General features: G+C 45.2%; 1 protein-coding gene across 1 annotated transcript; it reads right to left on the bottom strand.

Moving 5' to 3' along the window:
- Positions 1 to 353: 353 nt before the first annotated feature.
- jag1b (jagged canonical Notch ligand 1b) lies at positions 354 to 26,240 on the bottom strand. Its single transcript, XM_037271233.1, has 26 exons — positions 25,886 to 26,240; positions 25,344 to 25,649; positions 17,966 to 18,017; positions 15,791 to 16,048; positions 15,348 to 15,408; positions 13,562 to 13,692; positions 13,356 to 13,475; positions 11,112 to 11,225; positions 10,853 to 10,966; positions 10,642 to 10,755; positions 10,180 to 10,226; positions 9,852 to 10,025; positions 9,364 to 9,514; positions 8,207 to 8,371; positions 8,019 to 8,132; positions 7,816 to 7,929; positions 7,524 to 7,637; positions 7,031 to 7,147; positions 6,026 to 6,053; positions 5,648 to 5,733; positions 4,933 to 5,046; positions 4,730 to 4,839; positions 3,765 to 4,004; positions 2,950 to 3,090; positions 2,645 to 2,786; positions 354 to 2,254 (listed from the first exon to the last, which is right to left on the bottom strand). The coding sequence occupies exons 1-26, from the start codon at positions 25,940 to 25,942 to the stop codon at positions 1,770 to 1,772; spliced, it is 3,669 nt and encodes a 1,222-aa protein (XP_037127128.1). The 5' UTR covers positions 25,943 to 26,240; the 3' UTR covers positions 354 to 1,769.
- Between the last annotated feature and the right edge of the window lie 258 nt (positions 26,241 to 26,498).

Genomic DNA, 26,498 nt, shown 5'->3' with positions numbered 1-26,498 from the left:
GACATGTTATTACAAATCAACGGATCATTGATTGATCATTAGCTCCGCTAAATTGGGGGTGGGGCCACCTTATGTATTTACACGTAAATATTTGCATACGCATACAAAGTGAGGATCCAATTCTAAAAGTACATTTAGGTTTATGCTCACACCTGGGATCGAACCAAGTTCTTTCCGAGCAAGAGCGCACGTCACTAACCAGTCGGCTATTTCGACCTGGCACTGAAAGAATAATCTGTAACTGACAGAATAGAAATGTTTTAAGCGAGTGCAGAAGTAAGCCTTACCTTGTCCAGCACTTAAATATATTCAAAGCCCAAATGCCCGAGAGACTCACGCTCATCACACACATGCTATCTAGAACAAAGACATCTTTAATTCTCTTTTCATACAAAATATTTAATAAATACAACTTTCAAAAATATATTGCCAGATCAACACATTGTTCTCAAGTTCAAACAAGTCAAAAATGGACAAAAATGTTGCCATGATCTCAAAAGGGTTAACAAATGAGATTAACATGTTTGTCTTAGGAGCCTCATTAAAAAGTGTGCTCAGAAACAAATCAAATCAAAAACTTTGTCAAGGGAGGCAGTGTCTTTAATGTGGTTCTACAGTGTTCCCATCGCCAATCTACTCTTCAAGTACTCACAGTCTAGCTTATGATATCATGCTGACTAATGCGGATGGGAATCCTTGCTTGACGTAGTCATGTGACCTGCCTTGTCATGTTGCCGGATCTCGACAGCCTTTGAAATGTGAGAGTGAAACTTTTGAGGCTGCGTTCGGACATTTTTGTTCCCTTACTGTCTGATGGCAAGCAATATGTCTGCCACCATGTCCATCCCTCACAGCAAGCAGCCTTTATTTATCTGCCCTTGCCTTCAGTCAATGTCCTGGCAACAAATGAACAAAATGTCAAATGTGTAAAAAATAAGTCTTAGGCCAAAAGTGCCTGTAGTTTCTGACATTTGGCTTTATAGAACGCATTGGAAGAAAACGGTCATTGAAAGAAATGGTAAGCTTCCACAGCTATCAAAACCTTCAAACTAGACAGAACATATAAATAAAAAGGAATGATATCTTAAGGCTCTTGATTATTAAATTAATAAATCACATATACACAATGATTAATAAAAAAAGAAAATGTACATATCTACATGTTCTAAATCAACATAAATTCTTCATATTGGCAGCAATTGCTGACATTAAACCCACCCCATCCTCCTCTCTCCCTCCCCCCCAAATAAAAATAAATAATAAAGTTGATCTTTTTTTCTTTTCTTTTTTTTTCTCATTTGACAGTGGCGAAATCTAAAGCTGAAAAAGGCACTTTCTCCCCCCCAAAAAAATTCAAAGAACACACACTAAAATGATTAGCTCTAGTGCTGAATACAACAGGGTTGTTTTAGTCATTGTACAACTATTACAACAGGAGCCCATTCCATGTGTCCACTAAATAAAATAAAATAAAATAAATGGAGGAGGGACAGGCTGGGGGTGGGACTTAAATGTAGTGGAGTAAACTTAACATTCTACAGTGAAATGTATACCAGTGCTTTGTGTTTCCAGCCAACCAAAGCAACCGTCACTGCCAGTGTAAGCCAGCTTGTCAAAACTTAAATTAACACGGGCAAAATGGGAAAATACTGCGGGGTCACCACTGACATGATAGTTTACCAACCAGGCATGCCAAAGCTCCCCTCGTTCACCCACCACCGGGGTGCGAAGACGTTTAAGGCTCGGTTGCACAGCAACACAGCTGTCCGCTATACTATGTAGTCCATTCTGTTTATGCTGTTTGCCGTCTCCAAGTCTCTGTTGTCCTGTTTATTAGTCCAATTTGGGTGTTTGGATGTGGAGTTAGGGCTGGAGATCTTCTCATCCCGCTCCACTAGCGTGTACGCTGGCTGTTTGGCAAAGCGGCTTTTCTGGAGGTGCCTCTCCTTGTCGTCCTCGTCCCCCTCGGGGTGATTTGTCCTAATATTGGCAATGATGGAGTTCTTGTTTTCGTAGTCTTTGATGGCCACCGAGAGGCCCACGTGTTTCTCGATGGGGTTCTTGATCTGGTTCAGCTGCTCGCGCACATTGTTGGTGGTGTTGTCCTCCGAGCTGGAGGCCGCTGCGCCGCCTCCGCCGCCGCCGCCAGGGTTGCTCTGTTTCCGCCGTCGACGCATGCACCACAGTAAGAGGGAGATGAGCACAAGGACCCAGAGGACGATGAAGACGGAGCTGAGGAGGGGCACCAAGTAGTCTGGAGACAGGAGAAATTTAACGGTCAGCCAGAGATCCAAAAAGTGAAAAAGGATAACGGGGCTTTTAACGTATTACTGCTCCTGCCAGCGCAACCTGACCTCAGAGCTGTGAGCGGGGGAGGGGATTCTTTTAGTTGTCAGCCCGGTGATGAATGGCGGACATATGGGAGTCTTACGAGCCGGCCAACGCAACGCCGAGCAGCTCTGCTCTTTCCACGCAGAGTTTTAGACGGCATTCTTTTCAAACTCAATTACACTCGACATGACATAGCACTCGGCGGCAGGAATGTGTTGCTGCCGGTGTTGATTTATTTTCTTTTAAAAACAAGTGTGTGCACGCCTGACAAAACTCTCAGGGGGATGCATGTGTCTTTGCTGACGGTTCGTACCAGTTTTGCTGGGGCTTGGCACGCGCACTTCCACGATGGAAGCGATGATGGTGTTGTTCCCGTTGCGTTTGCTAACCAGGTCGATTATTCGCTCGGTAATCTCTTTTATGGGGCTCCCGTCCAAACGCTGGTCCTCTGTTGACTACATGTGCAAGAGGGGGAAAAAAAGAATTAGGTTTCACTTCTGTGGCATCTGACTGCATCATTATTATCAAAGTGATGACATAACACGTTTCAACCTGAAGACTGACGCCGGGTGCGACTAACAGCTTTAACTTTGACGACAAGCGCGAGGAGCTACTCACGATGCAAACATGGATCTCGTTGCTGGCCGAGAATGATGGGTCACAGGTTATGGACACGGAATGCTCCAAGGAGAAATTCTTGACCACGTACAAGCGCCTCAGCTGGTTACACACATTCTCCACCGTCAAGCTCTGCCCCCCCTGAGGGAAAGAAATTAGGCAAATGTTAGTGGAAATAGAAAGCAGAGGGCCAAACAGGAAGTGGGAGGGGAAAAAGGGAAAAGCTTGGTAAGTGTATGTTCTACAAGCTTGCTGGTTGAGATTAAAGACCCCAAATGTAATTAGCCTCTATCTTCTGTCATGCTTGTGAGTGATGAGCACATGTGGCCATCGTCGCCAATGTTCCTGAAACTCACAGGTGTCAAACTCAAGACCCGAGGGCCAGATACGGCCCGCCACATCATTTTATGTGGCCCGCAAAGACAAATTGTGCATCAAATTCGTGTGTCATTACTACAATGCGGCCCGCGAAAAAAATCAGTGTTTGACACCCCTGGTTTAAATCTAGGGTTAGGGTTTCAAAGCAGGGTTTCATACTAGAGTTAGGGTTTCAAAGTAGAGTTTAAAGCTAGGGTTAGGGTTTCAAACATGGGTTTAAAGCTAGGGTTAGGGTTTCAAACTGGGGTTTCAAACTAGGGTAAGGTATGAAAACCTACTTTGAAACCTGAAAACTAGCTTTAAACCCTAGTTTGAAACCCTTAATGTTATCTTGAAACTAATCTCAGTGAGCGGGGTCGGTTGTCTGGAGTGGCATGAGTCCCAAAATTCAATTCAGAGATAACAGAAAAAGATTCTAGCTAAATACAAAAGCTCACCCTTGTCAAGATGTCCTTGTTAAAGGTGAAGGTGATGTTGGCGTAGCTATTGTCCTGGTAATCGGAATTGGGGTGACATTTGGGCGTTGGCGGGACCGGGCTGGAACGCCAGCACTCCCCGAATCCGAGGCAGGGCTTGACGAAACAGTGGCCCTCCCTGATGGGGAGGCAGCTCTGGCCTGAAGGACACCCGCCTTGAACTGAGGCGCCAAGATGACAAGTCATTGGACCGCACCACATCTGGAAAGAACAGAAAGACAGGAACCCAATGAAGCAAATCCAGCCACAACATTACATACACACCAAAATGTAATATAATGTCAGGCAAAAAAAACAGAAGGGGGGGGGCCTTTAGCTTTTCGATACAAGCGTCATTAAAATCGTTTGAGAGGCGTGATTAACTTTTACATTTTTATGGGAGCTAAAATCTATTTATATTAGCTCATATGGTTTATTAGTTTATTAAGGCCAGTGTGCCTCTGCATTTTGATTTAAATTCTCTACTTCAAACAGGATTTTTTTTTTTAATCACTAGCTGACATGCAAGTCTTTAGATCCCTACAGACCTGATGGTTCAGGACTTGCTGACTTTCACCCCATGATGCATTTCCTCCGGAGGTTAAATGGCACCAGTTTCATTTAATGCTTAGATGGGAACGAGAACTTCCGGCCTCGTGTGTTATCAAATGACTCATCCGCCCCAGTGAGAGTGTGGGAGATGTGAAACTGGCATAAGACCAGTGCCATTGTGTTTCCTTTCAAAACAAATGACATCATCGTGCCGAGAATGTGACACCGTGGAGCAAAAGCTGCTCCACATGACTGAATATTAGTGGCTCGACCTAAGATCTTTTTTCTGCTGCCTCACACTCACTGCTTCTAATCCTGTCATTGTTCACGCACACGTTCTCCCAATAGGCAACATTAACACTCGGTGACACGCGCGTGGTCCATGCTTCACATACCTTTGTGCATACGACTTTCCCATTGGAACAGTGGCAAGTGTTGCAGTCTTCATCCCATTTGAGCCCATCTGAGATCACATGTCCGTTAACTGAGCAGGCTTTTCTTGTCACTGAGAGGAAATCAAAAACACAATAAAAATGTAGCATAAATAGAGCAGCAATGGTTTTGATAATGGGTCTGTTAGCTTGAAGGAACAAAGTACCTTCTTGACAGTGCGTCCCACTCCTGTCTGGCGGGCACACACATCGGTAGCCATTAATTTCATCAATACAGGTTGAGCCGAAGGAGCATGGAGAGGACTGGCACTCATTGATATCTACAGCGAGAAAAGAAAAGGCTCCTTAGCGGAATAAAGACACCCAGACAGAATGCAAACATTGGGGATAATCGGTCAGCAAACAAGTCTAATTCTCTGGCTAAGTTCACCGAGGTCATGTGTCATTTGAACAGCACAGACAACAACACAATAGTTAATTAAAAAAAACAACCTTACATTAAATGGGCTCTGTCCCCCCCCCCACCCCGACATTATTCAACTTTAAAAGCGGCATCACTCGCAAGAATGCAGGAGCTACAGGCTGGACTTAACGGAACAAAGGGCTCGCAATGGGAAAGAATGTGGCCATCTGAAAGCCTTTAAGAGGGAAAACAATCTGTGTAATCAGTGTCAGAGAGCATGGCTGATTAGCTGTTGGCACACTAAGCTGCTTTCCCCCGGGGACAGTGGTGGAGCCTGGTGGAGTGACACCGAAATGGCTCGGGCTGGCCCGTAGCCCAACGCCCAGATAATTGGCCGGCTAGACCTGCCGTTTGTAGCAGGCCCGTCGCCCGCCTGCACTGTATGTGATGGCTCAAATGCGGATCAGGGACGAGGGATACCAGGGAAATGGGTGCACGTGGGCCTGAAGATTACTCACTGATTCGACAGTCTGGACCGGCGAAGCCAGGGGCGCACTCGCAACGGTACCAGTTGTCTCCGTCAACGCAGGTTCCACTGTTGTAGCTGTAAAAGAGGAGGAAGGTTATTTTTAAAGTTTTTTTTATTTTTCATGTTCTCATTATTAAACACATTACTACAATAGTTTCTATTACAGTTCAAGATCTTAATTGTGTTTCCGACCGGGACACCCGACGTCAACATGACGCTGTGTATTACCTTAATGTAAGCAGGTAAAATTGACTGTATGTATGCACACACACAAACACACACACACACCAACGCACACACACTCTTCACACGTGCGAGCAATTTTGAGTATGCTGTACATTTAATTCTGCCTTCAGCTTCAACTTACCATGGGTGGGGACTGCAGTCGTTGGTGTCTGAAAAAGAGAGTAGGAAGTAATGAGTGCGTGGGGTTTTTTTAAGGTTTTTTTTTCCTTCATTTTCTGTCGTCAGTGTACACATAATGCCAAAGAGCACGTCCGGGCTTGCGTGTGCACCGGGTCCCTCACACGCCGCTCCAATGGTTTTGTCTTATTAACCACACAGTGAGAGCTCACTCCTCCCTTCCACCACCATCACCACAACAACTCCACACACCCAGATTCAAAACCACAATCTCCCCCGCCTCCTTTTTTTTTTTCCCCTTAAATGTCGGGGAATTTCTGTTTTGGAGTGCATGAGCGGAGGGGCAGGGCGGCCGGTGAAAGAGTAGGGCTGCAGAACAAGCAGACATGTCACTGTTTGGACAAGAATGCAACAAGGAGAGGGGGGAGAGAGGGGTGTGATTTGGACAAGGGGGAGAAACATCTGTCTCCACTTTCCTAAGGTTGAGCTCCTTTCTCTCTTTTTAATCTTATGGAGCGCTGCAGACATGTTTTTATTTTATTTACATAAACATCATGAAGGACTTACATCCCTCAAGTTTTGTCCATACGGGCGTTTTGCGTGCCAATTCTACATCATTACTCTTTTAATACATCTATTAGGCTTTATGTATATGATTGACATGATCCCCATTGAATTTCATTGATACTTCACACTTGACCATCATACAATATTTTTTTTTTGCGACTTAAAGCAATCCCCCATTTGTATGAGTCAGGGGAAAAAAAACCCAGACCAACTGCTTGTGAGAAAACTTTGACATTCATCATCATAGCTTGTCACGCCAAACAACCAACCATTCTAGGTCGTTCTGGTTCACATTCAGCAAGTCAGCATTGTTCCGGCAGCATGATAAGGGGCATGCTTGGAGTTGTATTATTATTATTATTAATGATTATTGACATTATTAACGTGAGTCAACTATAAGACATTTTCACTGGTGTAAAAAGCAAAAACATGTAGCACTTACTTTGGTTGCACGTGGGACCCTCCCAGCCCTCTTTGCAGACACAGGAGAAAGACTCCCCAGTCACTACACAGGTGCCACCATTCTCACAAGGGTTTGGAAGACAACTTGAGTTCTTAGCTGAGGGAAAACAAAAAATTAAGCATATAGTTATGTCTGGGAATACTAAGAGGCTTATCAAGAAGAGCAATCTACACAGGTTGCTCCATTCTAACTTCAACTTCACAGCGCGTTGCCATTTGTTTGGGCTATTTTGACTAGGGATCCCTTTCCTGTGGGAAGTCTGCATTCCAAAACATTGAAGGGTATTGTTAGTGGCGCAATGGGGGTATTTAAGCATCCGTCTGTCGGCACTCGTGGGAGGGAAAAATGGGCAGAGACAGAGAGAGCGTTGAAAGAATGAAGGGCTAAAATCTGCTTATGGATCTAACCGAGACAAGACAAACTTCTACCACACAAGCATCTTCACCTGGTCCGCTGTGAACGTGGGACTCACCTATGTTGCATGTTGTTCCCTCCCACCCCGGTAAGCACTTGCACTGGAACGTGTCGCCTTCATCGTGGCAGGTGCCTCCGTTGTTGCAAGTGGCTTCATCGCACTGGCTTTCGCCTGGAGGGAGCATTTAAAAATAATTACTATGCAGATACGTAATACCAAATATACATCGACTACGTTGTCGACTAAAAACTCATACAGCCAGAAGCACTTACATACCACAAGCTTGCACAGGCAGACTAAAAGCGTGTAAAGTGAACCCCCCCGAATAAAATAGGAGGTGGCAGCTTACGGGAGTGGCACGTTTTCCCCTTCCAGCCATTCTTGCACTCGCAAAAGAAATCAGTCACCAGGTCCCGACACGTCCCGCCATTATGACAGGGATTGGTGCTGCAGTCGTCAATGTCTGGTGCCGCATGGGAGACGGGTGGAATTAATGTGGCGCACCTCACAAGCGTCATTAAACAGTCTTTGATGTTGCAGTTATGTACTCACTGATCTCACAGTGGTCGCCCTCCCAGCCATCAGCGCAGATACACTGGTACACGCTAACTTTGTCAATGCAGGTGCCACCATTGCGGCATGGGCTGCTCTCGCAGTCATTAATATCTAAAATAAAGCAATTGGAACATTAGCTGACAGACCCACTGTATATTAATTTCATTTGGATTCGGAGGTCTTACTCTCGTGGCAGTAGGTTCCTCTGAAGCCTTCTTGACATTCGCAGCTGAACTGACCACCAGCTTGGCTCCGGCACCGGCCATGAGGTCCACACACATTGGATGAAATATAGCGCTCTCCTCCCGGTGTACTGTTGGATGCCACCGCCACGGTGCAACTGTCTATCACTGCACACAAAGTGAGGGAGAAATGCCTGCTGTCATTATACAAACAAACAACTGAGACCAACATCAAAATATGGCTTAAAGCTTCACATGGATATAGAAATTGAAGAATCACATTCAAAGTGTATTGAGCAGATAATATACTAAGCTACTGTGATGTACGTAAATAGGTTCAATAAACAACAGATATAAGCATGTAATTTGTTGATGTTTACATGGGCATTTTAGTCATACATTAGGAATTGCAAGTTTTTTTGCAAGGAAGACATTTGGGGTCAAGTGCAAGTCTCAAGTTATGTGGAACTGATTGGAAAGCAATTCCACGAATGGGTTGAGGTCTGCGGGACTCTTGTGTGGACAATCGTGTTAATTAACAAGTCTTTTTAGGATCCAATTATTTTCTGCACATAATATAAAAAAGACGTGAGAATAAAAAAATTGAAATTGTAAGAAAAGAAACATTGTTATGCTATCATAACCAATTTCCCAGTGATCCAGGTTACTTTGCACTGAAATCCTTTCCTTTTCCCTTGTCTGATCGGGTTAAGCGAGTGGACTGGATGTGCTCCGCTGTAATCACTTAATTCTTGCCAAGAGCAGAAAGAACCTCACCGTCTGGTATCTGACTCCGTGGTTGGTCCCCTCACTCAATTAGACACACACACGCACACACAATGTGCAGATTCATTGAGGAAGAAAAAGAAGTGGTCGCCCACCAAGTCATTCCCAGGAACACACACACAGTACGATGTGCCTTTTGCCAGATTTTCAGGGACTCCGAGGGGAATCAACGGAAAAGATTTGCAAAGGAGATGGAGGTGGGGTGTGTTCACCTTGGCCAAGAAAATTGAGCACAAGAACAACAACGAAAAGCAGGTATCGCACTCATGGGAAGAATATAGCTCAAGTGCTCCAATCTTCCTTTATCCAGTGAATATAAAAATGTGTATCATTTTACAGGAAATTCCTGAAGACTTGCTGCTTCGTAGACGTACCTTTACACGTGGTGGTGCGACAGTGGTCTTTGAGGTGAGAGCAGTTCTTGCCCTCATAGTCTTCGGGGCAGGCGCAGTAGTAGTCTGTGGCCAGGTTGAAGCAGGGTGCTCCGTTCTGACACTGGTTGGGCGAGCAATAATCGATATCCAGCTAGGGTAGAGAAAGTATAGAATATAGAGAGGTTAATCTGATAGCTGATATAGTTCTCTTACACTAAACCGAGCAAAAAGCCGCAGCATCCTCCCCACAAGCCGTGCCAGGAAACGACACACACAGAAAATACATGAAGGAAGAGGGGAAAAACAAGCCAGAGACATAGGAGCCGTCTTCTGAGTCTGGGCTTCAGCACTGAGGAATGCATTCCACTTAATCCAAGGGAAGCTTCAACAAAGCATTCACTTAAAAAAGAAAAAAATACAGCAGGGCAGCCATGTCGGAGGGTGGGAAGACGCTGGCAGACAACGGCTGGACAGAAATGATGGCTTACCTGGCATAGATTCCCCGAAAATCTGGCCAGACAAAGACACTGGAAGCCGTTAACTTCATCCTGACAGCGCCCGCCATTCAGACACGGCGAACTCGAGCACTCGTCGATGTCCCTCTCGCAGTGCTCGCCGGCGAAGCCAGGGGGACACACACAGCGATAGCCATTCACCAAGTCCTGTTTGAATCATCAAGACACCAAAAATGTCTTTTAGTGCTTTATCAGGTTGAATTCATGAGGTTGAATTGAGCAGGTAGAAAGATTAAGATGGTTTCCCACCGGTCGGTTATGCATGAAAATTATATATCTATATATTCTGTTTGAAACGAACCTTGCAGATTCCCCCGTTTTGGCACTGGTCCTTGCAGTCGTTTATATCTATGAAGGAAAATAAAAAAACAACATTTGGAGAGTTAAATCTGCAATCATTGGATGAAGCGAAAAGGAGTTCATGACACTGTAGAATCGCTTGGGTGGGGAAGCGCAACGTGGCAGCAGCAGAACCAGTGCAAAGAGCACAGAGTGTTGAGCAACCCGGTTCTGTAGCCAAGCGAAACTAGTCCTGGGGATTGTTTGAAAACCACAGATCTGGGCCACACAAGGGCCTGAGAGCAATACAACAGCTTCGTTTGGGCTGCAGGCACAGATGCATTTGTGTAGCTGTTTTGCTTTCATATTAGAACAAGGCAGGAATTTTATACAGCCACTGCGTCGGGACCGGAACGAGATTAAAAAAAAAAAAGGCAGGGCTGTTGGCGGGGGGCGCAGCTGCAGCTGACAGCTGTCAACTTACTGAAGTCGCAGTTCTGCCCCGTCCAACCAGGGATGCATTCGCAGAAGTATCCACCAATCAGGTTGCGGCATGAGTTGGCATTCAAGCAGGGCTTGGCGTCACATTCATTGGCATCTAGCGGGAGGGGGGCATCAGGTTGGCATTTACATGTGTCTTTGACAGCTATGTGCAGTGGTGGCAGAGTGAAGTAAAAAAGTTGATGGAGGCTCACCTATCAAACATGTCTTCCCAGTCCACTGCGAGGGACAAACACACTTGTAGCTGTTGACTAGATCTTGGCAGGTCCCTCCGTGATTACAAGGGTTTGGAGAGCAGTCGTCAATGTCTGCATGGCAGGAGACCAGTCAGAATATATAGCGAGGTATACCATTTGAATAAAAGTCAGGGTACAAACCAAGTAAAAAAAAAAGCCATTTTATTCATTTTACAAATACATTTCAGAAATGTATCTCCATATGAGTCTTACTCACTGAGAGTGCAGGAAGGGCCGCTCCATCCTGGCACACAATGACATTCATAACCATGACTGGTTTCTGAGCAGCTCCCGCCATTTGAGCAGGGGTTGGACAAACAGGCATGTTCCGCTAGAAAGCAAAAGGACAGGTTACACAATCACGCCCCAGCAGAACACACCCATCTGACTCATTCCGCCCCACCTCCAATTAACCTTTTCTGTAATTACGGCCCTTTGAAGGGACCGTTCGAGTCAAAACAAAAATATACATCAGAACGCGTAGTTCATGCCAGTGACTTGAATGTCAAACAGCACCGCAAATCGCACACTCATTACCCGCCCGACAAGCAGAGCAGCCAGGAAATCATCTTTCATGCTAAGTTGACCTGCCCAACGCACTGTGACTTTGCAATGACTGCCTGATGATCTTTTCCTGAGTGGGGGCACCAGATGAGAGTGGAGGGAGAGCAAAGCGGAGGGTGGGGAGCTATGAAAGAGTGGAGGGGAAAAAAGGGGGGGGGGGCATCTGCCCATGTAATTTTATTTTGAGCAAGTTTTGGGATGAGCGAGTCACGAAATGAAAAATGAATGATTTACTCAGGGGGTGACTGGGCAATCAAGCTGATCATTGAATGAGGAGGTAAGAGGACATCCTCTCTGCTCTTACATGACGACGTCGCCCCCGCCTCCTTCCCCGTGGCGCACCTCCCATCACGGAGGGCACGGTTTCCCGACATGTCTGCAGTTAAGCTGTCAGCACCCAGCGAGGCTCACGTTTAATGAGCAAAGAACCATCATCTCCATGGTAAGTGTTTGCAGCAGCTGAACATTAGCATTACTGTCTGCTTCTAAGGAGGGAAGGGGGGAACGTGACAATTGGCCCCAGAGGACCACACAAATTTTTTTTTTTTGGGGCACTTGTGCTTGAGTGGAGACAGATTACGGCAGTCTTAGAGTCACCTGATGGCAAATTCTGAGAACCTGAGTTCTGACGTCAACACAACTTTCCCACATTTAAATGAGATCAACTCACCCGTCAACCTCGTCAGAGAGCAAACACTTTGCCGTTGCTTGTTTGCTAGCAGATTTGCATAAAAACAATACACCCGATGAAACGAGTGGTCGCTGGCTATTGAATTGTTATTATTACAAAAAAATAAAACAGTATCTTCTCACATAGCCAGTGAATAATGGACAAATCCTGAGAACAAAATAAGATAGTTTGGCCCTGGTAAAGGTCACGCTTTCATTCTTCGGTTCCAAATGTGCCATGACTTGGTTGTGTTTGGTTTCTCTTCGTAAACCAATCACTTCTATAAACCCAGCTTTAACAACATCGACACCATTTTATTCTTCCGCCAATATAAACAGAGTTACGAACATGTTAAAACTAGTTTAAATGTTACTATTTGGTTTTCTGGAGCTTGCCAACAAACAGTTTACTAACATTTTAAGGAGCGTCACACCTTCAAGAGTCAACCACAGCATGAGCAGGAATGTAATTGCAAGAGGGATTTTAAGATTGGGCTTCAAATGTCAAACAGGATCAGACAGAGGGCACCATTATTACAACAAATTAAAACTATTTACAACAAATTAAAGCAATTATCAAACTTTCCGACTTTCAAAGATCATGGTCAAACACCACAACCTCACCCTTGCTTTCTTTTCAAGCCATCAGATTATTATCATTATACGGAAAGAACACAGAGCTTTCTGATCCAACTTCCTTATATGTAAAATTTAAGAAACAAAAATAGAGTGGAAGCTTGGATCATTTGTTTAAATGGTTCTGTCTCAGTACCAAATAATTTTCCTATCAAAATATCATTAATCTTGTGCAGCCCCTCACCAACATACATAAAAAATTGCTTTTGCAAGACCTTTAATCAAAAAAACAAAAACACATCTATATGTCGACTTGTAGCTTGTAACTCAAATTTTGGCTTGCAACACACCCGCACAAAAATAATAATTCATTAAAAAACTCCTTGCTGGATTGTAACCCAGAATTAGTAAATTGGAGCATATGAAAATTTGAGTGCTGCTACTTTGTGAACTTTAATTGAGCACTATCATCTTTGCAACATTAATTTTTCCACTGGCTATACTTAATGAAAGTGTACAAGGTGGAGCTAAGTGAATGTTTCAAGTTTAATGACTCCACAAAAAGACTTTTAGTTGTTACTCAACACTTTAACACCATCTGAGCGGCATTTTTCATGATGGCTCCAGTCAACGATAATCTTTCGGCACTCACCTCTCTCACAGTTGGCTCCAGAGTAGCCCTCAACACACGAACACTGGTACTTGTCCGGTCCCGTGTTGATGCAAGTCCCTCCGTTCATGCACGGCTGGTGAGTGCCACAGTAATTCAGATCTGGGATATGAAGGGATTCACAGGGATTTAGTTTGGCGCAAAGTCTAAAAATTCAAATTCAAGACGCTGCATTGCAAAATGGGAACCTTTGTCGCAAAGATGTCCGCCCCAGTTGGTGTCACAGAGGCACTGCCAGGGCTCCACACAGGTACCATGTACACAGCCGGGGTGGGGGATACACTTGTCGCAGTATTGGCCTTGCCAACCATACAAGCACCTGCAGGAAACAAAAGACATGCTATCAGACTCCTATGCGCACACACACACACACACACACACAGAGTCTAAAAGCCTTTTCATTTGTTTAGTCCACACTGCTAAATAAGTCCCAATAATCTGGGTTTAACTCGTGCTGCACAGCAAACAACGAGGCATTATTTCTGTCTTGACTGCTGCATCTTAAGGCCACACATACAACTTAAATGAAACACTGCTTATGCAACAACGCTTTAGGTCCAAACACTAAATTCCACTTCCAACGACCTTTGCCACGGCTAACATTAGCATCGGAACACTCCCTGACCGACAGTGTGTTTGCGGCTTGGCAGGCAAACCAGAGAACAGCGTGGATCCCACCGGACTCTTCATACTCCCGGTTCCCATGAGTCAGGAGTTACGCTTTTGCCTCGGGCCAGGGGAGGAGGCGGAAAGCTCTCTTTCTTGCGGTCCGCCGACATGTCCAGGTCCATAATTACACAGATAATGTTGCACTCTCGTCCCGGGTTTCATAATAAAACCTGGCTGAGAGGTGCGCTCCCGAAAGAGGTGGCTGAGTGGTGACAGGGCTGCAAATCGAGTGTTCTCTCTGGGACAGCCGCACGGTGATTAGCCCTCAGAAACGGATTGTAAAAATAAAGCTGTGGTTAAGCAAACCTCACTGTGTGATTAAGGAGGCTATTCTTAAAAGTGTGCTAATCTTCTCTCAATGAGTAGTGGTGGAGGATTCCCCGGCAAGCGCTCAAATGATTTTGTTAATACGCAGCTAAATTACTTGGGGATGCAGCCGTACTTTGGGCAGCAGCTCTGACGCACACTACTCGACATCAACATGGAAACCACTTGAGTGTTTGCACTTTGCAAAACATCCATTTGGTGACTTCAAAATATTCCCACAGTATCAGCAGCAGTTGCGGCTACCCCTGCCTACAGGCAGGTTGGATACAAACTATGATGAGAAACACAAGCAAGTCAGATCCAAACACAGCCACACCTGTGTGTGAAAACATTTCAAGCTCTTTTTCAGCCAGTGGGCACACAAGCACTTACAAGAAACCCGATTGAGTTCAAAAGCTTGTGGAACAACAAGGCTTATGCAAATCAAACCACCCCTACATTCTCTGTACTTGATATGGAGCCAAAGCAGACAGCCGAGAAGGCAACTAATGTCTGACTGTGAGGAGAGCAGCACAGAGCAGGGGTCTTCGTACAGGATGATGCACACAATGCCTGTGCGCCGATACCCATCTGCGCCTGGCTCTTCCTCTGGCTGTGTGCATAAACAGCATTAGGAAGCCATTAGCTGTGCAAACAATACGCTTTTAAAAACGTCCTCCCCAAATGTTACACATGATTTGACTGATAACGCTAGCCTAATGAGCGGGAGGGAAAACAACATTTCCAACTTGGATTCTTTGCAGTTAACCCTGCTTTTCCTCAAGCAGGCTACCCTTATAGAGGATTAAGTAGCTCAACCTGTGTTTGTTAGAACTGGTTGTCACTTAAGAAGACAACACCTGCACGATCAAGAGCTTTAGAAAAGATAAGTGTTCTCGGAGATATTTGCACTTTAACAGTACTTTGGTGCTCTGTCATATTGTTTGTACTCACAGTTTTATTTTACACAAAGTGCACAGGACAGTTTGGACCACTTACGTGCATCCGCCTGGTTCCTGACACGATCCGTGTTCGGTGCTGCAGCCTTGTCGGCATATTGCTAAAAAAGAGAAGAAAAAAAGTACACGTTGTATGTTTAGCACTTTAGTCTGAATATACATGTATTTCCCATGAGATTAGTCCCGTCAACATTTAGGACTCAGGAAACTAGTAAGCAGAAAATGAGGACAAGATTATTCAGTCATGCTGATGACAACATTTGAATGGAAATAGAAAGGGGGGTGGAGTATTTATACAAACAAAGTCATCCATTCAGTAGCATTGACCCAGCAACCACATATCAGCATGAGTCACACTGCAGTCTGGCTGCTTTTTTTCACAACATACATAATTTAGACTTTCCCAAGCTTCTCTTAAGACGTTAGTTAATGACGTTAGTGATGTCACTCATTAATCCACATGTACAACTCATAACGTCTTACCCGTGTTGCACTCTGGTCCCGACCAGCCTTCCAGACAAGTCTTGTTCCCGTTGTAGTCGCACGTGTAATGCCCAAAGAACTCATCCCTGGGCCGACAGAACTTGTTGCAGCCGAAGCCATAGTAGTGCTCATCGCAGCTGACCCGGATCTGGTACTCAAACTGAGCAACGGGGCCGTTGTGGGTCAGCTTCTGCCAGTGCGGGCTGGGGTTGATCATGCCCGAGTGGGAAGATTTCGCTATCGCCTTCCCATCTGCACCTTGAACACGACAACAAGTGAGAGCGTCAATACCAGCTGCAAGGTTCGTGCTCCAAGGAATCCAGCGTGTTTCGCTGCAAGTGTTCTGGAATGTACCACCCATTTCAAAGCGCACAACAGAGACCTTGCAGTGGCTTACCGAAAAGGCTTGAGCATAAATCGCAGAAGATAGCTGATTATATGTAATCAAAGCAACTATGTGTACTGGTGAGCGAAAGTAGTTACAGGAAATGCAAAAACGAGAAGGCGGCTTTTAATAAGCACTTGAAACTGCTTTTTTTGCCCTCGCTCACACTCGCTTACCAAGTGTCCCAAGTCGGTTTCCAACTCAGGTTTACAGCTTCATGCTACCCATCGCATCTGCTCGGGCCAGGACAGAACCGCAGTCACCAGAAATTATAGTGTGAAGACACCAACGCCACATTCAGTGCTGGAGTGAAAGCCAGCGTGCCCATCAGCACTTTTTTCCCGAGCTCACATACAAATTTCAAAGTGTCTACCGTCAACCCCTTTTCCCCCTGCGATATTCGCTAACGAGTGTCTGACCATGTTGTTGACGATATTAAACCGATACCGCACGCAGTTCAAACATGAGAGGGTCACGGCTCTGTCAAGAGGACAAGGACTAAGGTAGACCACTGGACTCCACACAATCCAAAACGTGCCATTGGAGAGCTCAGCACAGAGACTCTACTGCACAGCACGTACAGGACATGCACACACAACAATTCTTGTGAATCTTTCACCTGAGAGAGAATGAAAAATGTGTCAGAGATGTTATTTACTGCGGAGAAGGGGGGTTAACCAGGGGGGGTGAGTCGCTCCCCTGTGTAGTATGATGCAATGGAGCTGAACCTGAGTGGAAAGGGTGGCTTGCTGTCATTTATTTACCATGTGAGCGGCGCGTACGGGATGGCAGCGGGGCGGTGTTTGAATAGTGCAATCACAGTGAGCGGCAAAATTTCACAGGGGCCTGAAATCTAGTGCTTCAGCTATGTGGCACTTCTCTACTGAGAAGCGGCCCGCAGTGTTGGGCCTAGCACATCCCCGCTAAGTGTTGCCCCGCTCGAGGCAGAGCGTAAAAGAGGCAAGACAAATTTGCAGAGGCCTCACTCCAACCCGAGACATCACGGCACTCAGAAGATATTAACTTTTGAAAGCAAACGGGGCCTTTTTTCCCCTCACATACTTCATGGAAATCTATCTGAGGATTGGCAATGAAATAAGCAAGCACTTCTGACTCGATATGAAAAAACCTGCTTGCAGAGGGGCTTTAGCGGCACTGAGTGCACGTTCAAAGGGGCTCTTCACACCAGTGCCCTAATGGTTCTCTGGGAAGCGCCAAATACGGCAGAAAAGACCGAAACCTTGTTGACCTCATACGGAGCGAGTTGCACAAATAAGCATGGGCTCAAAACTGCAGTCAGCGCGCACGGCATTGCCAATGAGCAGCGAACAGTTAGCGCAGTAAATCACATCAGAAGTGACGCTTCACTGCACGCCCAGCTTCTCGAGCCTAGCTTGACTAACAAGCTGCTCCTATAGATCAAGACAACCACCTGTCCCTTCTTTTCTGTGTGAGCATGCTGGCAGCAGGGGCGGTGGACCAGGGGGTGGCCGGATGGACCCGGCGTTTCACGCCCGGGTGAGAGTGAGACTGCGTGACCCAGACCCTGGCGGGCGGCACCTGCCATCACTCATCGAGGCAGAATGCAAACATTTTCACTTAGTTTCTCTCCTTTCGCCCCTTGCATCCACCTGTCAACACACTTTCTTCTTTCAGACATGCTGGGCCAGGATATTGTGTGGAAAGCGGGTGGGTAGGGGGCACGGAAACAAATAACTTCCTTTCCGAGCCTTCCAGACACCATTAAGGACAAGAGAGAAAACGAAGGAAATGGGCTCAATATATCTTACCATTGGTTTCATTGTTGAAGTCCAAAGCTTCTAGTATCAAAGTGTAGGATCTCTGTAGGAAAAAGAGAAAATTATTATTATTGGATGACATTTTAAAGAATATCTGGATATATACACATTTTGTCAGAATGGTTCAGTGGTGATGATTCAAATAAGGATGTCACAAAACATTTTTAAAACTAAGCATCCCCTCATATTGAGAGCTACTAAAGCAACTATTGGTGTATCACGAAACAGTTTTTGGATCTAATTAAGGGAGGCTAAGCTTGTTTTTAGTTTGGGGGGGGGGGGGGGGCAAAAGCCAAAAGCAGACAAATGTCAGGAAAGATGAGCAGACAAACCCCGCAGGAGGGAGCCTGATGCACCGCAACTAAAGCGTCCTCCCTCACCCCAATGACCCAGCCGGATGACACGACACAGACTCTACAGTGATGACTCCAACAAGTCATAATAAAATAAAAAAGTACACAAAGAGGGATAATACAGATAGCCATGCCAAAAATATGTCTTCATCTCAGCCACAGCAAGCTTGCTCGCTTTTGAAAACCGGTTTCCCCCCCCAAATAAAGTTTTCCACATGTTTACAAAATGTGGCCAGATACGTCAGCGGATGATTTCCAAAGTTCTGAGAAAGCAGGTCTGTTTTGCAGTCTATATGAGATTTGCAATTTCATGCCAATTTAAAACGTGGCGCTACGAAGGCTGGGAACCACCCGCACTTGACTTGTTTTTTTCAAAGATGAGCGTCACAAAAAGACAGGCAGACAAAATAATAACAATGAAGATGATAACTAAATGAGGCATATGGCCAAACAGCAAGAATGCTGCATTCTGGCGGGCTTCTCTGCACTCCTGAAACACGAGGACTGATCAGTGTCGGTAGCACTGATATCAGCTTACACTTTCTCACGGGTCACCACATTCACGAGGGAGCGCACGGCACGTCTGCAAGTGCACACAACAGCGTGCTCTCACATCCACAAGGTATGTTTAATCGTCACATTTTCACCCACACGCTCTTCTTGGAGGCACACGCCGTCGTCATGATGACCTCATGGAGTACACACCTGCTCCGAGGAAAACCCCTGAGCAAGGGTAGAGTGGCAATGAGTCAACCACCCACCCTTTTTTTTTTTTTCTCTCTTCACGGCTTTGCCCTATTTTGTCAGCCATTAAACTTTCCATCTCTCCGGGAGACATTTGTCTCATCATGTGCCAGCGTCTCCTGCAATCAGAGTGGCTATTATTTGAAACACAGCACTCATCATCATCATGCATGGCAGACTCTGACTCACAACTTGGCTGCAAGCACAACACACGCAGACCAAGTAACAATGGAAATCCAAGACCTAATCAACAAGTATCGCCGCACAGCATGCAACTACATTATTAGAAACAAGGGTCCACTAGACGCCTTCCCCTCCCCACTTTAACATTTAACAGCGTTGTTACTTTGGTGTTCCCCTCATGTGTTCTCACTTAGCCTCTTGGACCACAACTCCTTTTTTCATCACGGGAGACATTCTGCATCAATTCAACTCAACATCGCTGTTCAAGCTAATAGTGTGTAGCACCACATTATGTGTTAAATGGTGCCCACTTGGCATCCATTGCAGCCTGGTCATTCTGGAAGGGGGATTCCCCCGATCTATGGTCCCCACTTGCTGTCAACTAAAAATGACATCACAGTTGCTCAGGTCTATGGTAAAGACCAATAACGAACGGCTCGGCTTGTGTCACGTGACCAAATTAGGAAAACAGGTAAGCACTGATTGGTTGTTAATTGAGCCTTGAGAAACTCTGACCAATTTTCTCGTTGAAGACGTTTTTTGCTGCTTAGTTCATATTCCACGAGTATAATATTAATCAGAATGCCACGTTTACACAAGTGTGGGCGCATAGAACATGTCATTGCAAAGAAAATTTCATGAGATTACTTAGTTTTCCTTAAAAGATCAGTTAATAGATTATTATGCCAAACATTACCAGGGACTTGGATTTTTTTTTTTTTTTTTTAAATCAAAAGCGCTTGTGCAATTTGACAGCTTTGTTAATGTGACCATTCCTTTCAAAAACGGGAAACTCCAATCGACACAGAAGCCACAAAGATTACCCACCTCCCAAAAATATCACATTAGTCATGGTTGCTACATCATCAGTGACGTAGCCGGGGTTGATGGGAGAAGCCAGGACTAACTTCTGGTTTTTGTATAGTTGACTTTAAAGCTGCTCTGAAACAAATCTTTCAATCTAGTTTTGAAGAACTATCGTCTTACAAAAGCACAACAATGGTTGGAAAACGAGAAACTTTCCTGAGGCGCCATGAAACTTCTCAGTTCCTCCCCCCAAAAGAACTGAGGGGGATTAATATGATGCACAGTGTTTAATGCTTTGCGATCAAATTCCCTTTTAAGGTCGATCTCCAACACACCCTTCTCTTTCACGACTGAGGACTTGCCTCAACATGGAGGCAAGAGAGCTTAACAGGACTTTTACATGAGAGAACTCAGGGGCCCTTGAGCTAACAAGAAACATGCAAAATGAGGCTCTATATTTACCTGATTGCTGAAAGATTTGTTAACACCTACCCCAAATATTGCCAAAACTGAGCCAAACCTTCCCAAAGTGAGGGTTGAAATATGCTGGCGCCAGGTAACATTCATTAATTAAAAACAGACGCCTTTATATACTAATCGGCCCTTTGCCAAAGACCCACCAGGACGATCCAACACTTGTTGTAGCAACAAGAATCACCCTTTAAGGCAGGGAGGAAAAAAAAACGCACGCCTCCAAATGTTGTGAGGTGTCGTTTTTGAAAAACTACTTGACATGAATCATTTCCCCCCGTTCCCATTGTTTCTTTGTTATTATAAGACAGTTTGACTCTAGAAAAATGACATGGATGTTTTTACCAAAGCTACAAGTGAGTGATCAGATTTTTTTTCTGAATTCTTGTTTGTAAAATTAATTGCAGTTGTGGCAGACAATGCATTACCCACTAGCACCAGTGCGTTCCGATTTAAAGCGGAAGCATGTCTCCTAATGTGTTGTTTATTCAAAAGTGTTGAGGCAAATCCAGAATTTGTGGTTGATTTTTTTTCCCTGGACACTTTCTATTGGACAGCAACGATAATGTGGACACAAACATGTGCAAAGTTCAGTGAGAACAACGTCAGCAGTAACTTAATCTTAAGTAGCTTTGCCATTAATGTGGTTCCAGACCAAATAAGTGCTTGCTGAAACCAAGATAGGGACCAGGCCCTCACTCCATCACACCATAACTCCGAGCCCGTTATCAGCTCGTCTGCCATTGCCAGGTTCACTTTTCCCAGACTCCCAGTTGACTTCAAGCTTGTCTTTGAACTGCAGTGTGCATGCTCCCGAGCAAAGTGAGTGAGTGTGGCAATCTTATCTTTTCTGGCCAAACAGCCACTATCCAACAAGACAAGTTATAAGCAGCCAAGATCACTCCAGTTCAACTCACAAAAATAACACGAGCCTCACCACAAAGGGGATTTTTCCAAATGCTGACCCTTCTCTTGGAGATAACTGATGTACGCTCCCAAGGTAGTGTATTTGAATAAAAAAGCAAGGTAAGTCTTACAGCTCAATGACCCCAAAAAAGGCAAACCAGGAGAGATAAGACAAGATCAGAGGAAATGTAAACAGTTGTGACAACAAAATGTTGACCTTCTCTATCAGTTTTCCCGAGTCAATCACATCAGGAGCATCAACCCGAGATCAAACCAATGATAGAGGCCACTGAGTAACACACAACGTTTGTCGTCATATTCAGGCTCAGTCACAATAAAGGCAACTCTGAGAATCATCCACTAAGCCGACGATGGCACTGATGGCCTGGCAGGAAGGAATGTTATGTTTGCACAGAGATTTTCATCACAAGGACTTGGGAGGAAAACAGCATTGTACGATCAACAGCTTACTAAACATCCTGCAAAGGTATGTCAACTGGCATGGGGGGAAAAAAAGAATCTCTCTTTGTGCCAACGAAAACAAAAATACTATGCAAGGGACTCCAAAGGCCATCCAGCCCTGAACCCAGGAGCACGAATGAAAGCCATATTAACGATTGAAGCAAAACAAGCAGCGTGGACCTTGGTCCTCAGTGAGGGTCACTGGGCTTATAGGGAAACAAAAACATCTGAATCCAATTAAACGTGTTGTTTTCTATGCATGTTTCCATGCAGTTTGAAGCCACCCAGTAAAGCGGCTATGACGTAACTGTCACAAACACCACACAAACACTTTCAAAAATGGCCCAGCTAAAAGAAAGATTTTACTCTTACACTTGAGTCATTTGCACTTGAGCGCCACATCAGAGCGGCCTATAGAAAACAAACATATCATCACCCCCCCCCCCCACAGCCCACTTAGTTGAGGTGGTCACCTCTTGAGGTTGAGCCTACTATTGACTGACTAGTCCCACTTCATCAATCACTGAGATGCCAAAACAAGACTGAAAGACAGCAGAAAATGATGCTATGGGGGGAAAAAAGAAAAGAAAACAAAAAAAAGCTTAACATCTTTGGAATATTGCCTTGTCTACCAAACTTTCTTATTGAAAAATATCCTTCAGCTGCACTAAACTGTAATGGTTATTCCTCAAAATTTGTGGCAACCGACTGGACTATTTTAGTAACATTGGACTATTTTAGTAACATACAAACTAAGGATGCGCAGATACATCAAACATTCTTGTCATTAAAATAACATTATCTGTCCACTCCAGTTTGATCTGAGCAGGAAATACCGAAACATCGGAAAAGCCTTTAAAGCCAACCATTTGAACACTTGCACTCGCTGAATCCAATTTAAAAAGTCTTCTTTATGGATGCACATGCTAAAGATATTTCAGAGACAAGGTTCCAGTTTGCCTACGAGGTAACGTCATCCACTGCTGAGTCCACTACAACTGCTTCCTGTTGCTTGTCCTGCACCGCCGCCATTGTGCTAAGTAATCCTCACTGTAGTCACCGAGGGCACACCATTGTTTCACAGCCATACACACAGCGAGGGTCCGCCTGGCTGGGCTTCGCACACTGAATGAAAGCGCGGCGTAAAACGGTCGAATCAACACGGGGGCAGCATGGCAACTCTTGTTGAAAGACGTCCGGCCCATGGCATGCAGCTTGATGCTTGGCTCTCACCCTACCTGATCTAAGCACATGTGTGCAGTCTCATTAAGTGCAGCAGTTGCTGTGGGTGGCAAGGTTAAAGTGATGAAATGCCTGGGGTCCAACCGAGCGTGACTTAAACAAAGACCCTGCTCGGACAAGAGGCCAGCTTCATGCGGCTCTGAAAGAAAATGAAGGGGTGGAGGGGGAGACTTCAGGAACCCGAGGTTCCCAACAACCCGATTGTACCACACTGCTAGTATCCGTTCACAGCAGCCAATCAACTGATGAAAAGTGTGATATCGTATCTAGGCTGACAATTGGTGATGTGCACTGAAGTAAAGCACATTTCTTCCAGTGATGGATGAGCGAAGCTATCAAGAGACTCGTTTTATCTTTTGAACGCAAACGCAGCTATTCCCAAAAGCGCTTCATTCGAACAGGAAATGCACTGGAATCCAAACCATTTATGGACTCGATTTGAATACGGAACCAAAGTGATGGTTCAAAATGTTGCCTTTGTCTGGATGCATTTTAATGCCCCTCCAATTGAATTCCAACTTCTAACACAATTCTCATCTGGCACTGAAATGCCCATTACCTCAGCATTCCCATAAAGGGAGCCTAAACAGAGACAGACGTTTGTCTTTTTACCTTTAAAATTCCCCAGTTTGAAATAAAGAAAGGCCACGGAACTCGACTGTAAACAATGTATATTTTGTCTTTAGGTGATTACCTATCCCAATTAGCAAAAAATAGAAATGTATATGAAGGGGCACATCTGTTAAAAAAGCAGGACAGCCTTCTCAATCGAAACAGCTCGATTCATTTTGAAGATAAGTGACTTAATGGTTTTAGTACTTAGTGGTAGCTTCTGTCATCAATCTGACAAATTCACTCAAAGGGTCCTAGACTAAAACTAGGGTGAAAGGATGGGGAGAAAAAAAAGTGTGAGGCGCCAGAAGATATCAAATAGCACGCAACCCCGCTGTGAACATTGTTTAACTGACTATTAGATCATAGAAAATGTCTCTCTTTCTGCCTTTAAGTTGGAACTGGTTGCTGAAACACATAAAAAAAACAACATGAGAAGGAACTTCACTCAAAATGTGGCCCTTTGTGTGCCAATGACGTGAGTGCACGCAAAAAAAAAAAAATCTGTCAGTTCCATCTCGATTGAGACAAAAATAGTTTTGATGTAACTGGACACATACACAGATCTGCTGGTCCTTTCACCCGTCAGGCCGCTGTGTGTGTGTGTTTGTGTGTGCGTGCGTGTCGAGTTGTTTGCGGGCCAAGCTGTGGGGCCAGTCAGTCTGTGCAGTCAACATTCAAATGCACTCCAGCATGGCAAATCATCTTGCACAAAGCTACAACATTCCCACAGGCCGAGCTGTGAGAAAGAGCTGACACTTGAGGAAACCAAGAATTGAGGTTTTACTGTTTTGAACATGACCAGCTTCCAGGGCGGCAGAGGATCGACACGGCACTGGAAAACCAATGTTGTTCTTTTAACTACAAATTGCATGTGATTGCTGAGAAATGCTACCCCGTGACCAAAACGCCAGACAAGTGCTGGTTACACATCGCAGTATTTTACAGCAACCGGTAGTTGTTTTTTTTTGCATCGTCAATTCTTGCGTTATGTGAATGCCGGGCTGGAATGCATCACAGCACAGTGAGTCCCGATTGACGTGTGCTGTGGAAATTGCCTAACTTCACTTAACTGGTCTGAAAATTATTATCTATGGCGGAGAGTATATTCCACTAGATGGCAGAATACATAACCTGCATTTTTTGTTAGGTGTGCCATGGGACACTTCTATTTTCGAATGCCTTTATTCAGTAAAAACTGGGAGACATTTTTTTGCAGGAAAAAGTCAATTCAGAACCAAATTGCACCATCGTTACTCATTCCTAAATTAAGCAAAACAACACTGAAAGGACCAATATTTTTCGAGGCAATTGTCAGACTTATTTATGATCGAAAGAGAACCTTGAAGAAGCAGACTGTCAGCCTTAGGCCGTCTTGAGAAAAATACTGCTGCACCTGGTTAATTGGTGCAGATAATGGGAACAGGGGGGTCCGTCCTTCCTCGGCGCATTCACATTGTTGTGCTTTCTTGAGAATTGAGCGATTCACAGACAGTAATTGCACACAATTGCCTTGTAAACAATGCACCCCCCCCCACCAAATCGGTCATACTGCTTTATTTTTGTTTGTTTGTTTAGCCTCAACTCACCGGCCAGGCGAAGCTGAAGGGCAAAACTATCCTGGCCTTGTCATTCCTGACCAAGCTTCTAAAAGAAAAGGTATTCCCTCCGAGGACAGGCGTAGATCCCATTCCGAAACTGCACGGCCCCGCCGCTGAAACCCTTGACTGGTATTCCTTGAGGCAAACTTTAAAAAAGGTACTGCACTCTCCCCGTGTGCACTTGGTGTCCGCCGTGTTCCGTGTGCCGTGGCAACACGCTCCGCTTAGTAACTCTCCGTTTAGGTTGTGCGTGGACAAGATTTGCAACTCGAACTGTCCCGATCCATCTGACACCTGTTGACGACAGAGCAGCGCCATATTAGACAAGTGCTTAAACATTCGAAAGGTACCATGCTGTTTGCAAACTTTCTTGTGTGTTGCACGCTTTATGTCATTTTAGCATGGCCACATTAAAGCGACAATCGAAGTATATGAACCGAGGTTGAACCGCGTGACCTTTCCCGTGCAAAGAGCGCCCCCCTTAAAAAAAAAGAAAAAAAGAGAGAGAGACACAAACCACCGTTACGTACCTTTATGATAAAAGGGAGTAAGAAGGCAGCAAAGACGGCGACCCGTTTCCAAGTCATGCCTGCGGACTGAGGTGGCCGCTGCTCGAACTACTCGTCTGGCCGACACTCGGCACCACGGCGCTCCGATTTAAACATGCACGACACGCCAGTAAAGACGTCACGATTCAAGCCGAGCACTGGATCCTCTTCCCTCGCAGTGTCCCGTGTTTCGTCCGTCCTCGTCGGGAGAGACAAGATTCCACTTGTTAGTGAGGAAAGTCGGCGCAAACACAAGCCATGCGGTGGTGCGCGTTTGCAGACTGCCCGACTGACGCACTGAGTGACTTGACTGAGAACTGGTGAGAGGAGCGAAGCAGCCCTGCACAAGTTCAGCCGAGAGGGCGTGTCTGTGCGTGAGTGTGCGCGTCCTCACATATTCATGAGCGACACGCCGGGTCCGCCCATCGCCTTTACGCCGACCAGCTCACAAACCGCCAAGGTCGACGCGTCAAAACCAATACCCCACAACTATGAAACTATATGAACCATCAGAGGCTGCTGGCAAAATTTGTAGTCAAGGCACAATATTATGTCTCACATAAAAGTATAATGTAACCAAGATATTTGCGCACGT

This window comes from Syngnathus acus, chromosome 15 (genome assembly GCF_901709675.1).
Source record: "Syngnathus acus chromosome 15, fSynAcu1.2, whole genome shotgun sequence".
NCBI classification, from domain to species: domain Eukaryota; kingdom Metazoa; phylum Chordata; class Actinopteri; order Syngnathiformes; family Syngnathidae; genus Syngnathus; species Syngnathus acus.
Note: the sequence above shows the minus strand (reverse complement) of the source record. Positions and strands in the feature narration are given on the sequence as shown.